Here is a 15,155-nt window from a genome sequence, read left to right on the forward strand (position 1 = left end):
GGCTTTATTTTCTAGATTAACATTCCTGTAAAGGAACTTAGGATGATCCTGGGCATGTTCCTGGACACGAACCTGCAAAAGAACCTGTATGGGAACTTAAAAATCATCCTCCACATGAACCCGTATAGGAACTAATTCGCGAGGGTTCGCTAGTGGCTTGGCTCTCTTCGTAGTAAGTTCTTTGAGAACTTTCTGTGAAAACGGCTTTCTGTAAAAGAAACCCATACGTGTTTCTGTACAGGTACCCGCGCCTTAATTCAGTTTGCAAAGGAACCTATACAGAAAATTATACTCGATCATTCAAAAGTTACTTTGCTAGTAAAAGTTGCCTTTTGCAGTACAGCTTCCTTTTTCGGTACAGGAACTTTTTTCGGTAGATGCTTCCTTTTTGGTACAGATTCCTTTTTTTGGGTACAAGTACCTTCGTAGACTCATGTACAATTTCCTGCGCTAAAATTCTGTACATGTACCGTCAAGATTACCTGCACAGGTTCATGTACAGGTTCATGTATAGGTTCATGTACAGGTACCTAGCAAAAAAAATTAAAATAAGGTAGGGATTGTTATTGGTCACGTGAAATGCAGGGATTTAGAAAAAATCTGGTGAAATTCAGTGAATTGTTATAACTTTAAATAAATGCCAAGCAAAATTAATTACAAAATTTTCCCTCTTAATTTATAATTGTTTTATTCCGTTTAAAAAGGATTTTAGATGTAAAATGTTACAAGTTAAAGATACTCGTCTTTGAATGTTACAGATCAGAGAAAATAAAAAATTGGTCAGGGAAGAATTAGGAAATTTTTTAAATAAAGTTTTGCGGTAACCCTGATATAATATTCAAGTTAGTAATTTATATGTCTTAGATTGATGTTACGTAGAAAATTTATTTCTTGCTTAAAATTCATATTTTTGTGTTAAAACGCCAAGTGAAATGTTTCTTGGATGAAAATTCAACTATTTATTTGAAAATTGGTCTTGTTTATTAAAAAATTCAGCTATTTTAGTACAAATTTAATCTTTCCTAAATGAAGATGCAACTGCTTAGTTGAAAATTAATGTTCTGCGCTTGAGAATTTTGTTTGAACTATTTTCTTTTTGATTTTAACTATTTTGTTGAAAATTGATATTTTTAGTTCGAACATATCTTTGGTTAGAAATCCAACTACTTTATTGATAATTTAATGTGTTACAGAAAATTTAATTTTTGTGCAGAAAATTTATGTTTTGGCTTAAATTTTTTAAAATTTTGGTTACCATTTTTTGTCTTATGATTGAAAATCTTTCTTTGTTAAAAATTGGTCTTTCAGGTTTAAAAACAAAATGTACGAAATTTAATCTTTTTAGGTTTAAATGTCAACTACTGTGCTTTTTTGTAGAGAATTAATTTTTTCAAGACGAAAATTCAAGTATTTTTTTTCAGTTATCTTTTATGGTAAAAAAGTTATTATATTTTGTTTACAATGCATTAATAAATTGAAAAAATTTTAATTTATATCTAAAATATTGTTTAATTCATTTATAAAAGATCCTATGTTTAAAAAAATAATACGCTGTGCCCATCATAATTACACTTTATTTTTAAAGTCGGTTCATTTTTCAAATTTTTTAAATAGATTTTACAGGCAAATTTTGTTTGTTACAAAAAATATAACAGTAAAATAGTACCTTGTTCAATTTTTTTTTGCTTGATGATTCATCATTTTCGTTGAAATTTTTTTTTCACAATTTAACCATTTTTTTAACTTTTAGCATCTTCAGTTGGAAATTCAATATATGATCGAAAATTTCTGTATTTTCTTGAAAATTGTTGTTTTTGGTAGACATTAATCTTCTTGGTCACTAAATCACGATTTAGGTTTAAAATTCAAGTATTAGGTTGAAAAGTCCTTTTAGAATTTACGTATTTCATAGGAAATTCATGTATTTTGATTTAAAATTATTATTCTTTGGTAATAAATTAATCAGTTGAAAATTAATTTTTTTGGTTCATATTTAGTAATTTATTCAAAATTAGTTTTTGTAACTAAAAATGTAACTAAAGTTATCGTCGAAATTTTTTGCAATGAAAGTGTAATATTTGCGGTAGAAAATTAATTTGCTTGTGTGAAAATTTAACTGTTTTGTTTAAAATCTATTATATTTGGTTAAAAAATAAGTTTTTTTTGTTGTCGAAAAAATTAATATTCTTTACTAAAAATGTAGCTTTTCCATTTTTGCTAGAAAACTGATGTTTTGAGTTTCAACTTCAACTTTATTTTTCAAAAATTCGTCTTTCTGGCTTGAAAATTCAACAATTGGGAATTACATTTTTTTCTTTATACATTAACAAATCTTTTTTAGTTGAAAATTCAATTCTTTCGTTGAAAATTAGTATTTTTTGGTTTAGTATAACATTTTTTTGTATTTAAAATTAAATTCTTTTAGTAGAAATATTAAATATTACACTTTTCGTTGAGAATAATTTTTTTTTTTATAAAGGATTTATCTGTTTCATTAAAAATTTAATTATTTTCTTAAAAATTCCCTTCTTCTCGGTTAAATATTAATTTTTTAATTGAAACGGAATTCTTAATTGTGTGTGTGAATTTGTCAAATTAAGTTAGAAAGTTTTTTAAAAAGCCTTTTGTGTAGGGGTTGAGAGGGGGGAACGATTTTTTTATAATGTCTTACACAAGTTTCAATTTTGGTGAAAAATGCATCTTTTTATGTTTTAAAATCAACAGCTTCATAAAAAGTTACAATAAATTGTTAAAAATATATTTTTTTAGTTGAAGATTCTTCGTTTTAGTGGAAAATTCATTTTTTGTTTGCAAATTAACATTCTAGTTGAAAATTCAATTTTTTGTAGAAAATTCATGTTTTTGACTTAAAAATTCTACAATTTGCTAAAAAATTCTATTTTTTTTATTGAAAATTTGTGTTTTCGGGTTAAAAATTTAACTGCTTTGAGAAAAAAATGGTCCTTTTGACTGGAAAATACAACAATTTGGGAAATTGAAAATGATTTTCTTCACGAAAATTTAACTACTTTTTTGATTAAAAATACATTTTTTATACTAACAAATTTAGCTATTCGGTTAAACTTAATTTTTTTTTAATTAAAAATTTAACTATTTGGTTAAAAATTTATATTTTTGGGTTGAAAATTTAACTGTTATGTATATAAAATTTGCCTATTTGTCTTAAAAATTTAACAAATTGGTAGAAAATTTTTAGTTAAAATGGACTTTTTTAGTTGAAAAATTCAACTATTTGACTAAATATTTATGTAGTTTATTACAAATTTGTCTTTTTCGACAGAAAATTAATCTTCTTCGTTTGAAATTAACTTTTTTTTGAAAATTCGTCTTTTTGGCGTGAAAATTCAACAATTTGGTTTAAAATTCAATTTTTTGTGGAAAATTGATTCTATTGGTTTAAAAATTCAACAAGTTGGTGAAAATTTTATATGTTTTGTATCACATTTGCTTTGCTTATTTGAAAAAAATGTTTTTGTCATGCAAATTTAACTATTATATTTTTGGTTAAATTCCATTATTTTTTTATTTAAAATTGAAATTTTTTTTCGTTTAAATATAAAATATTATACATTTGTTAAGAATTTATTTTTAGAAGTTTAACAATTGGGTAGAAGATTTCACTGAATTGCAAAAAATTAAATGTTCAAATTCAAGATTTTTTTCAAATTAAAAAATTAATTCCATTTTCGGTTGAAAATTGATTTTCATAGTTTAAAAATTCAACTTTTTGGTGTGAATTTTATTGAAATTTCATCTGGTTGGGTAGGAAAATAATCTTCTTGTTTAGAAATTAAAATATTTGTTTAAAAATTTATGTATTTTGTTGAAAATTCCTGTTTTTAAACTAATTTTTATGACTTAAAATTTAAGTGCTTGATTAAGAAGTCCTTTTTTTGTTGAAACGTCAATTTTTTAGTTTAATATTGAACTATATTGTAGAAAATTCATAATTTTTTAGAAAACAATTTTTTTGTTAAAAATGGAAATATTTTGTTGAAAATCATTCTTTTTTATTAGAGCTTTCAAGTGGGGTATATTTAATTGTTTTTATTTAAAATGAAAAAAGATTTTTAGTTTAAGTATGAAAAATTATATGTTTTTATTAAAAATTCAAGTTTTAAGTTTGAATTTTAAGTTTTTGGTTAAAAGATGAATTAATGTCTTTTTAAGATTTTTAATGTTAGTACAAAATTAATCTTTTTGGTTCAAAATCGATCTATTTTTCGATTTTTTCCATTTTTGGAGTTAAGCTTAATTTTTTTTTAACTTAAGTTTGAACTATTTGATTAAATATTTATGCAGTTTATTGAAACTTCGTAGTTCTTAGTAGAAAATTATTTTCCTTAGTTTAAAATTCAACGACGTGATTAAAAATTTATGTATTTTGTTGAAAATTTATTATCTGGGTTAACAACTAATTTTTTAAATTTAAAATTTAACTCTAAAAATTAACTGTTTTGTCAAAACTTGATACTTTCGGATTTAAAAAAAAATGAAAGTTAATTGTTTTAAATGAAATTTTAACTGTTCCATTTTTAGTGAAAAATAGATTTTAAGTAATAAAAAACGATTTTCGTTGATTGCAAAATATTTAAAGTGATTTCAAGGGATTTTTAGAGGTTTTAAGAAATGTAAAAAAATTAAAAAATAATTCACGGGCTTTCATTTTAAGAGATACCAAAGTATTTTCACAAATTTTGTAGGATATCAGGGGATTTTAATAATATTTCGAAGATTTCAAGTGATTTGAAAGGATTTACAAAATTTCAGAATATTTGCAAAGAATTTCCATGGAGTTTAGAGGATTTCGTGAAGAAGAATATAAATAATTTTTTAGGGTATTTCGAAATTTTTTTTTAGGTTGAAAATATTATGAATTAATTAAAGAATGCTCAAACTCTTAATTAAATCCTTGTTCGAATAAGTATTTTGAAATGAATTAATATTTTTTTTATTGTTTTATCAACTTTGAAGCCAGTCTGTAGTTAGAAGCCTTTTGGTTGCAACATCGACAGTCGATGTTATAAAATTAGGCCACGACGCGATTACAGTACCGCCACCGTACACCGCACGACCAAGCACCTATTAGCCACCGCACGGCCACAACACCACCGCACGGCCATAACACCACCGCACGGCCATAACACCACCGCACGACCATAAGATCACCGCACGGCCACTGCCCCATCTTAAAAAAAAAATAAAGAAAATACTTACTTTCTTCTTCGGAAAGATCCTCGCCCAGACATTGAAGAACAGCTCTCAGATCGGAGGCTGTGATATACCCTCGATTATGCTTGTCGAAAACCTGAAACACGATCGAAAGGAATTTCGGTTAAGATCGAAGTCATGAAATTACGCTAAATTTCTCCGAGTTGTGGCATAATGAATCGCTGCAATCCGATCGTGGCAAATAATCTTTGTAATTATTCGGCCGAGATTCGCATGCAAAGGCCTGCGCGGAGGGAGCAATTATTTCTCGTAATTCCAAGGTGGAAATCTTGCCTAAGGAACAGAATAGGAATATCAAATGACTGAGTGCACGTGATTATTTTCAGCTTTTCATTGCCGATATCAATTAAGAAGTGATACTAACAAAGGCTACTAAACATTTCGTGGAGAAGAATATTATCTTTTGTGATTGATTCTGAACCAGTTTATTGAAATTATTATATATTTTTCAAATAGGAAAAGTAACATTACAATCACAAATATATAAAAATTAATTATTTCATAAACATCCTTCAAGCAATATTTAAACAAAACATATATATCTTTCGATAATTTGAGGTGATCATTTATGGTTCTTCCTCTGCTTTAAAATAGCCTTTTAAAAAAATAGTAAAATATTTCACAAAATAGATACATTTTTAAAATACAAAGATGTATTAATTTCTGATGCTATGGTTTCGATCAGGTTAATTTTATAATTCAAGATTTAAGTTTTTTTTCCATATACTGATAAGTTTTTAATAAAAATATTAAAAATTTCTATGTAACAATAATTATTACACAATCTGAGAAAAAAAATCCTCCAGCTCTGGTGGGATTCGAACCCCGCGTAGACTGATTTCAGGTCAGATGCTCTATCGCTAAACTATGGAGGTCGACGAATTTAAATCACAATTTATGAAATTTCAAACAAATAATTGAACTTTTAACTTATGAAGGGAAAGTTTTTCAACTAAAAATGGAATAGTGAAATTTGCAGTTGAAAAAACTAAATTTCAAACAACAACAAAAAATTATGAAACAGTTTAATTAAACAAAAAAATACGAAGTTTTAACAAAGTAGTTGAATTGTCAATTGAATAGATAAATTTTCAACAAACAGCATTGATTTTCTTTCTAAATAGACGAATTTTTAACAAATTATGTAAGTTTTAAAGTTAAAAATCGATCGAAAATAGCTTAATTTTCTATTGAACAACTGAAATGAACAAAAAAGTTAATTTACGACCAAACAGTTGAATTCTTAATTAAATGAAGAATTTTCAAGCAAGAAGATTAATTTTCTACTAAAAAGACAAATTTCAAACAAAATATATCAATTTTCGGCGAAATAGTCGAATAGTCAACTTGAAGAGGAAAAATTTTCAACCAAAAATGGAACAGATACATTTGCAAGATAAAAATTTAATTTTTTGCACAAAAAGAAAAAATTCGTAACAGAATAGTTATATCTTGTCAATAAACAGTTTAATTTTTAACAAAACAAAAGAAATTCAACCAAGAAATAAGTTTTAAACCCAAAAGTAAATTTTTGACCAAATAGCTCAATTTATTACAAAACAGCTTAATTAAAAAAAGTTAATTTACGACCAAAGGGTTGCATTTTTAACTAAAATGATGAATTTTAAAGAATAAGATTAATTTTCTACAGAAAAAAAAATTTTAACAAAATACATCAATCTTCTACCAAATAGTGGAATATTTAATTTATAAAAAAATGTCAACTGAAAATGGAATAGCTATATATAAAAATGAAACAACTATATATTAAAAGGATAATTTACGCCCAAATAGCTGAATTTCTAATTAAATGAGGATTTTCTAATCAAGCAGATTATTTTTCCACTAAAAAACACAAATTTTTAACAAAATACACGAATTTTCTACAAATTGTTAAATATTAAACTAATTAAAAAAAATTCAACCAAAAATGGAATATCTACAAAGTTAAATAAAAAATTAATTTCTAGCCTAAAAAACAATCTAACGTTTAAAAAAATTAGATTGGTAAAGAAATGTTTTAATTTTCTACCAAAGCAGTTTCGTTTTCAACAAAAAAAAAAATAAAAAAAAATAATAATCATATTTTGCAAAAAAAGTTCATTTGAGATGAAATAGCTTAATTTTCAAGCAAAAAGATAAATTTCCAATTGATATAATAAATAAAAAAATTAATTTTGAAGAAAAGATTTTCACATTTAACCAAAATGTTTATTTTCCATCTAAAAGTTAATTTGTTAGACAAGAAGAATTATTTTCTACCTTAAAGATGAATGATCAACCAAATACATGAATTTTTAACTAAAGGAGATTAATTTATAATTAAAATAATTAATCTAAAAAAAATTCAAGAAAAAGGTTGAAAATTCAACCAAAGAGTTCATTTTCAACCTAAAAGTTGATTTTTTAAACAAGAAGAATAATTTTCTACCAAAAACATCAATTATGAATAAAATACATAATTGTTCAACTACAAAAATTGAACTTTCAACTAACTAGTTGAATTTTAAATTACAAAAAGATAAATTTTAAACCAAACATGGAATATTTTTAAACTTTTAGTTGGAAGAATTAACTTTCAACTAAAAATGAAATGCATTTTTAATAAAATAATCCAAATATTAACCACAGATGAATCCTTAAAAAAAATTATTTTTAACGAAGTAGTTCAACTTTCGAACAAATGGCATCAATTTTTTATAAAAAAATGAATTTTTAACAAAACAGTTGCTTTTTCAACAACATGATTAAATTTTCAACCAAATAGTAGAGATTACTATAATGATACAGTTTTGAACCAAAGAAAATTAATTTTGAACCAAGAATAGTTGAATTTTCTTAATGGGTTGTATTAATTTGTTTCGCATTGAGGAGACAAATCGAGAATACTGAAAAAATAAACTTTAAAAAAATATACTTTATAAAAAATCCTAATTGTTGCAAATTGCAAACATTGATTGATTATATTATTAGCTAATAATAATATTTAAACATTAATAACTATCCTTATAATATAATTTTTTATTATTTATTTAGACATTTGCGCTCTTTTTTCTTGGAAATTCAACTACTTGCGGTTAAAATCTGAACTCTTTTGTTAAAAATTAATTTTTTTATTGGATGTCTCTCTTTTTAGAAATGTAACTAGTTTGTTAAAAATCAATTTTTTAACCACAAATTTTAATATTCCTGTTAAAAACTTAATTATTTCTAATGGAAAATTCATTTATTTCTTTGACAAATCACGTATATTGTTAAAAAGTCGACTTTCTTGGTAGAATATGAGTTTTTTCTTTAAAAGTGAATCTCCTTATTTGAAAATTCTGCTTTTTGGTTGAAAATTCAAGTATTTCAGTTAAACATTCACCACTGTCATTGAAAATTGATCTTTTTAGCTTAGAAAAAATTTACATGGTTCAAAAATAAACTCGTTTCTTAAAAATTATTACTTTTTCAAATTGAAAATCCGAGTTTTTGAAGAATTAAATTTTTTACCGGAAATTCAATTATTCTATTTGGGATCAAAATTCTATCATTTTTTGATGAAAATTCAAGTATTTGGTTGAAAATTGATATTTTTTATTTAAAAATTAAATTTTTTTTCAAAAAATCATGTAATTTATAGAGAATCAGTACTTTTTTGTATAAAATTGAACTTATTATTTCAAATGAAAAATTTAAACGTACCACTTTAAGTTGAAAATGTATAATTTCTAGTTCAAGATTTAACTATGTGGATATGAATTCGTCTTTTTCAATTAAAAAGTCATTTATTTCGTTGAATTCTAAATTTCACCCATTTTATTTTATACCATTTTACGCATTTTTGTTATAAAAATCACTTTAATTAAGATATTTACTATTTTTGCAAATGCAGCAAAATGCAGGAACAGGCCTACCTGATCGGAGCGCCATCTATCGGATTTATTTGAACTACGACACCCCCTCCCCCGGATTCTAAGAGAACAGAAAGAGTGGGGGCGATGCATAGGCTTGCACAAAAATCAGAACTCCTAATTTAAAACTCATAATTCAGAACTCCTAATTAAAAATTCCTAACTCAAAACCCACAACTTAAAACCTATAATTTACAACGTACAACTCAGAGAACTGAGAGAAGTGGAACTGAAGGAAGTGAGAGGAAAGGATGATAGAAGAAGCAAATAGGGGTAGTGAGAGGAAATATAGGGGGAATTGTGGAAAGGGGGAATTAGGTGAGGAAGAAGTTGGGGAAGGGAGAGAAAGCGAAGGTTAAAGTGGTGTGAAAGAAATTAAGAGCAAATGTAGACCGAAGTGGGGATAGGAGAAAGTAGACCAGGAAAAAGTTAGCGAAGGGAGAGGAAGCGAAGGAAAAGTGGGGGCCATAATGGTAAATGAGTGGGCTAGAAGAAGTAATTAAAAATGTAGTGGAAGTGATGAGTGGGGAAGTACACGAGGAAAAAGTTAGAAAAAGGGAGGGAAGGCGAAGATTGAATTGGAGTAGAAGAATTAAGGAGAAATTCAGACGAATGTAAGGATACGGGAAATCAGACAAGAAAGAAGTTGAAGAAGCGAGCTAAAGCAAAGGGTTTAGTGTGTGCAGGAGAAGTGATGGAAAATGAGTGGGGTAAAGGCAGTTAGAGAAAATGTGGAGGAAGCGATGAGCTGTTGAAGTAGATGAGTCAAAAGTTGGGAAGTGGACGTAAAGCTGTGGTGAGGATAGGAAAGAGTAGATGAGGAAGAAGTTGGAGAACGGAGAGGAAGCGAAAGTTAAGTGGCAGACGTAACAATAACTCAGTGGGCTACAGAAAGTGATACAAAATGTGGAGCAAGTTACGAGCGGGGAAGTACACGAGGAAAAAGTTGGGTAAGGGAGGGAAAGCGAAGGTTAAAGTGGAGTAGAAGAATTGAGGAGAAATGCAGACGAATGTGGGGATAGGAGAAAGTAGAGGCGGAAGAAGCTGGAGAAGGGAGACGAAACGATAGTAAAGTGGTGTGAGGGGAAGTGATGGGAAATCAGTGGGGTAGAGGAAGTCAGAGAAAATTTGGAGGAGTAATGAGCTGTTGAAGTAGACGAGACAACATTTAGGGAGGGGACGTAAGGCGTTGGTTTAAGTGCGGGGTGGGGAAGCAGGGCGGAGAGGGGAATTAGGGGAATTTAGTTGAAGTAGGGGAGGTAAAGTATAGGAGAGAGGTTTGAAAGACGTTTTTAGGTACTAATAGGCTACGAAACCTTTTTTTTTGGCCCCAGGCCTCCACTTTTACAATTTTTTTATTTGCCTGGGAAAGGTGAAAGAAGACAATAATTAAGACAACCCCGTTTGCGGGTGTGAGAATTTCTGGAACTCGTCTAACTTTCTAAAACGATTAGGAGCTGTCAGAAGGAATATGCAGACTTGCGTGGTAATCAACGGTCGACTCCCAGCAAGTCCAATCTTCGCTAAGTGATATTATGCAGAGCTGGCTTGCATACGATTAGGTGGATCACACCCAGAAATTATTCGATTTGTCGTTTCATCTCCTGTTAGTCTATTACTGAGTAAGTAAATCTTGTATAGTCTAATCTATTCAGAAACTTTGTTTTGGATTTATTATTTTTCGGAAAAAAATTTTATTCCACCGAAAACACATACGATATAAAAACATGGCCGACTATAACTTTATTTTTGCAAATAAATGGGGGTAGTAATTTATAATTATTTATTATATATGATTATCAACACACACAAAAATTAGTAGTTACATTTTTAAAAAATAGTTGAACTTTCAATAAAAAATAACGAATTTTTAACAAAATAGTTCAACTCGCTACCAAACAAGATGAACTTAAGAAAAAAGTTGAATTTTCGACCAAAGAAAATGAATCTAACAAAATAGTTGAACTTTTGATCAAAAAAGATGAATTTAACAAGATAGTTGAATTTTCAACAAAATAACTAATTTTCTAACAATGTGATTCAATTTATTTCCCAATAGCTCCGTTTTTAATCTAAACAGATAGATTTTCAGCCAAGAAGATTAATTTTCCACCAAAAGAATTTTTTTTTAAACAAAATACACGCAGTTTTAACCAAATAGTACCTGAATTCTCAAATAAAATATAAAAATTTTCAACCAACCACAGAATAGTTCAATTGTCAGCCCAAAAACTTACTTAAAACAAATAAATTTTCAACCAGTTAAGTTTCACAAAAGTAGAAGAATTTAGTTAAATTTTCAACTAATTAGTTTAATTTTCAAGACCAAAATACGATTTGTTTTAGAAGAAAGTTGAATTTGCAACCCGCAGAGAGGAATGTTCGTGAAAAAGGTTAATTCTCTACAAAATAATTAAATTTTCAACAAAATAACTAATTTTTCAGTAAAATAATATGTATAATATATAATAGAATAATAGTTTAATTTTCAGTCCAAAAATTACATGCCTAAATCAAACGAATTTTCAACCAGTTGAATTCGATACAAAAGGAAAAATTTAGTTTAATTTTTAAGACAAAAAAAGTTTTCTCAAAAGAAAGTTGAATTTTCAACCCGTAAAGTTGAATGTTCGACAAAAAAGTGAATTATTATCAGCCAAAGAGATCATTTTTAAACCTTGGAAGGTCTCTTTTGCCATAAAAGATGAATTTTTAACCCAAAAGGACGAACAAAAAACAAAATTCTGAAATTCCTGACCAAAAAAGAAGAATTTAACAAAATCGTTGAAATTTCAAGAAAATAAATGATTTTTCAACAAAATAATTAATGTTTCAGCAAAGTAATTGAATTTAAAATTAAAATTAAAAGCTTCATTTGCGGCAAAAGAGTTAGATTTTAAACACAGAAAGATGTCTTTTTGACTCGAAAAGATGATTTTTTAAGGCATAAGAACAAATTCTAAACAAGACAGTTGAATTTTTGATTAAGAAAATACGAATTTAACAAAATAGTTGAATTTTCAGCAAAATAATTTATCGTTCAACAATGTAATTGAGCTTATTACCAAATATCTGAATTCTCAACCTACAAAGATGACTTTTTAAAGAAGAATATTAATTTTCTGCTAAACATGGAATAGTTAAATTTTTCTTTTAAAAAATCAATTGAATTCAATCATAAAGACAAATTTTTAACATAAATGTTGTATTTACAAACAAATTAAAAAAAAAGGAAAATTAACTTTGTATACAAACAGAAATTTCTTAATAAAGAGTTGAGTTATCAAGCTAAAAATCGTAATTTTCAAGAAAATAGTTTACTTTTTTACCCGAAATATTAAATTTCAACCCGAAATTAAATTTAAATCCAGACAGATAAGGTTTCAATCAAAAATTAAATCGTTAATTTTTCAGTTCAATGAATTGAATTTTAACCAAAAAATTAATTTTTAACTAGTTAAATTCAAGCAAAACAGTGCAATTGTTTAGAAACGAGTTTAATTCTTAACCAAAAAGATATTTTTATAACCAAACAAATTTTCAAGAAGATACAGGAACTTTCTACCAAGCAGTTACATTTTTAATTAAAAAATCCATTTTTAACCAAAAAATAAACGAATGTTCAAAAAATTACATGAATTTTTAACCAAATTGTGATATTTTTAACCGTTGAATTTTTAACAAGATTATTAAACTTACAAAGAAATAATTGAGTTATTTTACGAAATAGCTGAATATTCAACTTAAGAAGATGAATTTTCTACCAAGAAGATTGGTTTTGTAACAAAACACGAACTTTTACCAAAATCCATGAATTTTCAACCCAATACACAAGAGCGCCAAAATAAGACCCACTAATTTAGTCCTTCCTAAAATTGAAATAATAATAATAAATAAGAAAAAGTGAATTTTTTACCTTAAACTATTTATTTGAAGATATGTAATTGTTTGTGAGACCCCATTTAATGTATATTATGTACTACACTTTTTTATTTTAAAGTTTGTTAAGGAACCCATTGACTGTTTTATTTTGATCGATTTCATTCTTTTTTTTATGTAGAGTATAAAGGCTTCAAGTTAGACGTTAAAAATTAAAAAGCTAAGAAACTAGGGGCTTTGCATCGATTTTGATGAAACCTTTTCCACTGTGTTGCTAAATATGTCTAAGAAAATGTTTAAAAGTAAAATCTGTACGCTAATTTGAAAATATATTTTTTTTCTTGAAAAATGTCCAAAAATCCATAAAAAATTTTAATAAAATTAATAAATTGATTTAATATTTGCCGTGAATATTTCTGAAGGCATAAGAGCTTAATAAAAAATCATTTTGACCCGACATGAAGGGCGAAAACACCCTCAAAAATGTTTTTTGACGATCATTTCTCTTAATTTATTTCGTTGAATTGTCAATTTTACACAATTTTACACATTTTATTTTACACAATTTTACACATTTTTGTTATAGAAATCACTTTAATTAGGATATTTATCGTTTTTTCTAATACATAACAATGCAAAAACAGGCCGACCAGGATGCTAAGAGAGCAGAAGGAGTGGGGCAATGCAGAGGACTGCACAAAACTCACAACTCCTAACTCAAAACTCACAATTCAAAACTCCTAATTCAAAACTCCTAACTCAAACACACAACTCAAAACCCACAACTTACAACTTACACCTCGGAGAACTCAGGGAAGTGGAACTGGAGGAAGTGAGAGGAAATGAGGGTAGAAGAAGTAAATAGGGGAAGTTAGAGGAAATATAGGGGGACTTGTGGAAAGGGGGAATTAGACGATGAAGAAGTTGTGGAAGGGAGGGAAAGCGGAGGTTAAAGTGGAGTGAAAGGTATTAAGAAGAAATGTAGACCGAATTGAGGATAGGGGAAAGTAGACCAGGAAGCAGTTGGAGAAGGGAGAGGAAGCGAAGGTAAAGTAGTGTCCGTGATAGTAAATGAGTGGGCTAGAGGAAGCGATAAAAAATGTAGAGGTATGATGAGCGAGAAAGTACACGAGGAAGAAGTTGGGAAAGGGAGAGAACGCGAAGGTTGAAGTGGAGTAGAAGAATTGAGGAGAAATGTATACGGATGTAAGGATAGGGGAAAGTAGATGAGGAAGAAGTTGGAGAAGCGAGCCGAAGCGAAGGGTTAAGTGTGGGCAGGAGAAGGGATGGAAAATCCCTTTACAAATAAGTTTTTTTTTACAGAAAGGACAATATATATCTTGCTTATAGGTTTTTCGTGCGATTCTTTGATTTAAGACAATTTCTGTTATTGTTTTCAAACAAAATTAATTAACTAATGCATAATATTGTCGTTCTTCAGTAGAAAGAATTTTGAAAAAACTTCAGATATGTGTAAAATACCTCTTGATATGATAATTGCTTATACAAATGAAATAAACAAATTAATTGTTTAGCCATTTTTCAACACATAGATTTCGTTTTTTAGCTAAATAAATTCCTAACTTCTTGCAATAATCTCTCCATCGTTATTTTTTAATAATACTCAACAATTAGTAATTGTTTTTTAGAAATGTAATAAACAAATGCATAATTTGGCCATGTTTTAGTAGATGAATTTAGTTCCGTTAACACAATCAATTGCTTTACTTTACTGCCTTTGCTGTGATATTTTTCTGTTAGAGAACAATTCATAATTTTTAAACAAATTACTCTAAGATATTTTTTAATGGTGAAGCTCTATTGTTCTTTATGAAATCGACTACAATTTTTAAGCAAGGTCTCTTTGTTATCGTAAACAATTTTATTTCAAGAAACATGAACGAACTGAGAGTTTTTTTTTTATTAATTCGTTTACGAATTTTAAATTGTTGTCTCATAGCAAAATATGAAAGTAAAGGCCTATTCGTTATACACATTCAATCGATTGTGATAAAGAAACTAAATTTTTTACTAAAACATGACCAAATTATGCATTTGTTTATCACATTTTTTAACAACAATGATAAATCGTTTAGTATTAATAAAAAAAATAACTATAAACAGCTG

At 27.4% G+C, this 15,155-nt stretch overlaps 1 protein-coding gene across 2 annotated transcripts in view; it reads right to left on the reverse strand.

Moving 5' to 3' along the window:
• The window catches only part of LOC117171463 (calmodulin-like), a 458,393-nt gene that overhangs the window by 24,783 nt on the left and 418,455 nt on the right, over positions 1–15,155 (reverse strand). For both annotated transcript variants that reach the window (XM_033358805.1, XM_033358804.1), the window contains exon 5: positions 5,239–5,329. In XM_033358805.1, coding sequence (XP_033214696.1) covers positions 5,239–5,329 — 91 coding nt within the window. The remainder of the gene's footprint in view (positions 1–5,238; positions 5,330–15,155) is intronic.

This window comes from Belonocnema kinseyi, chromosome 4 (genome assembly GCF_010883055.1).
Source record: "Belonocnema kinseyi isolate 2016_QV_RU_SX_M_011 chromosome 4, B_treatae_v1, whole genome shotgun sequence".
Taxonomy (NCBI): domain Eukaryota; kingdom Metazoa; phylum Arthropoda; class Insecta; order Hymenoptera; family Cynipidae; genus Belonocnema; species Belonocnema kinseyi.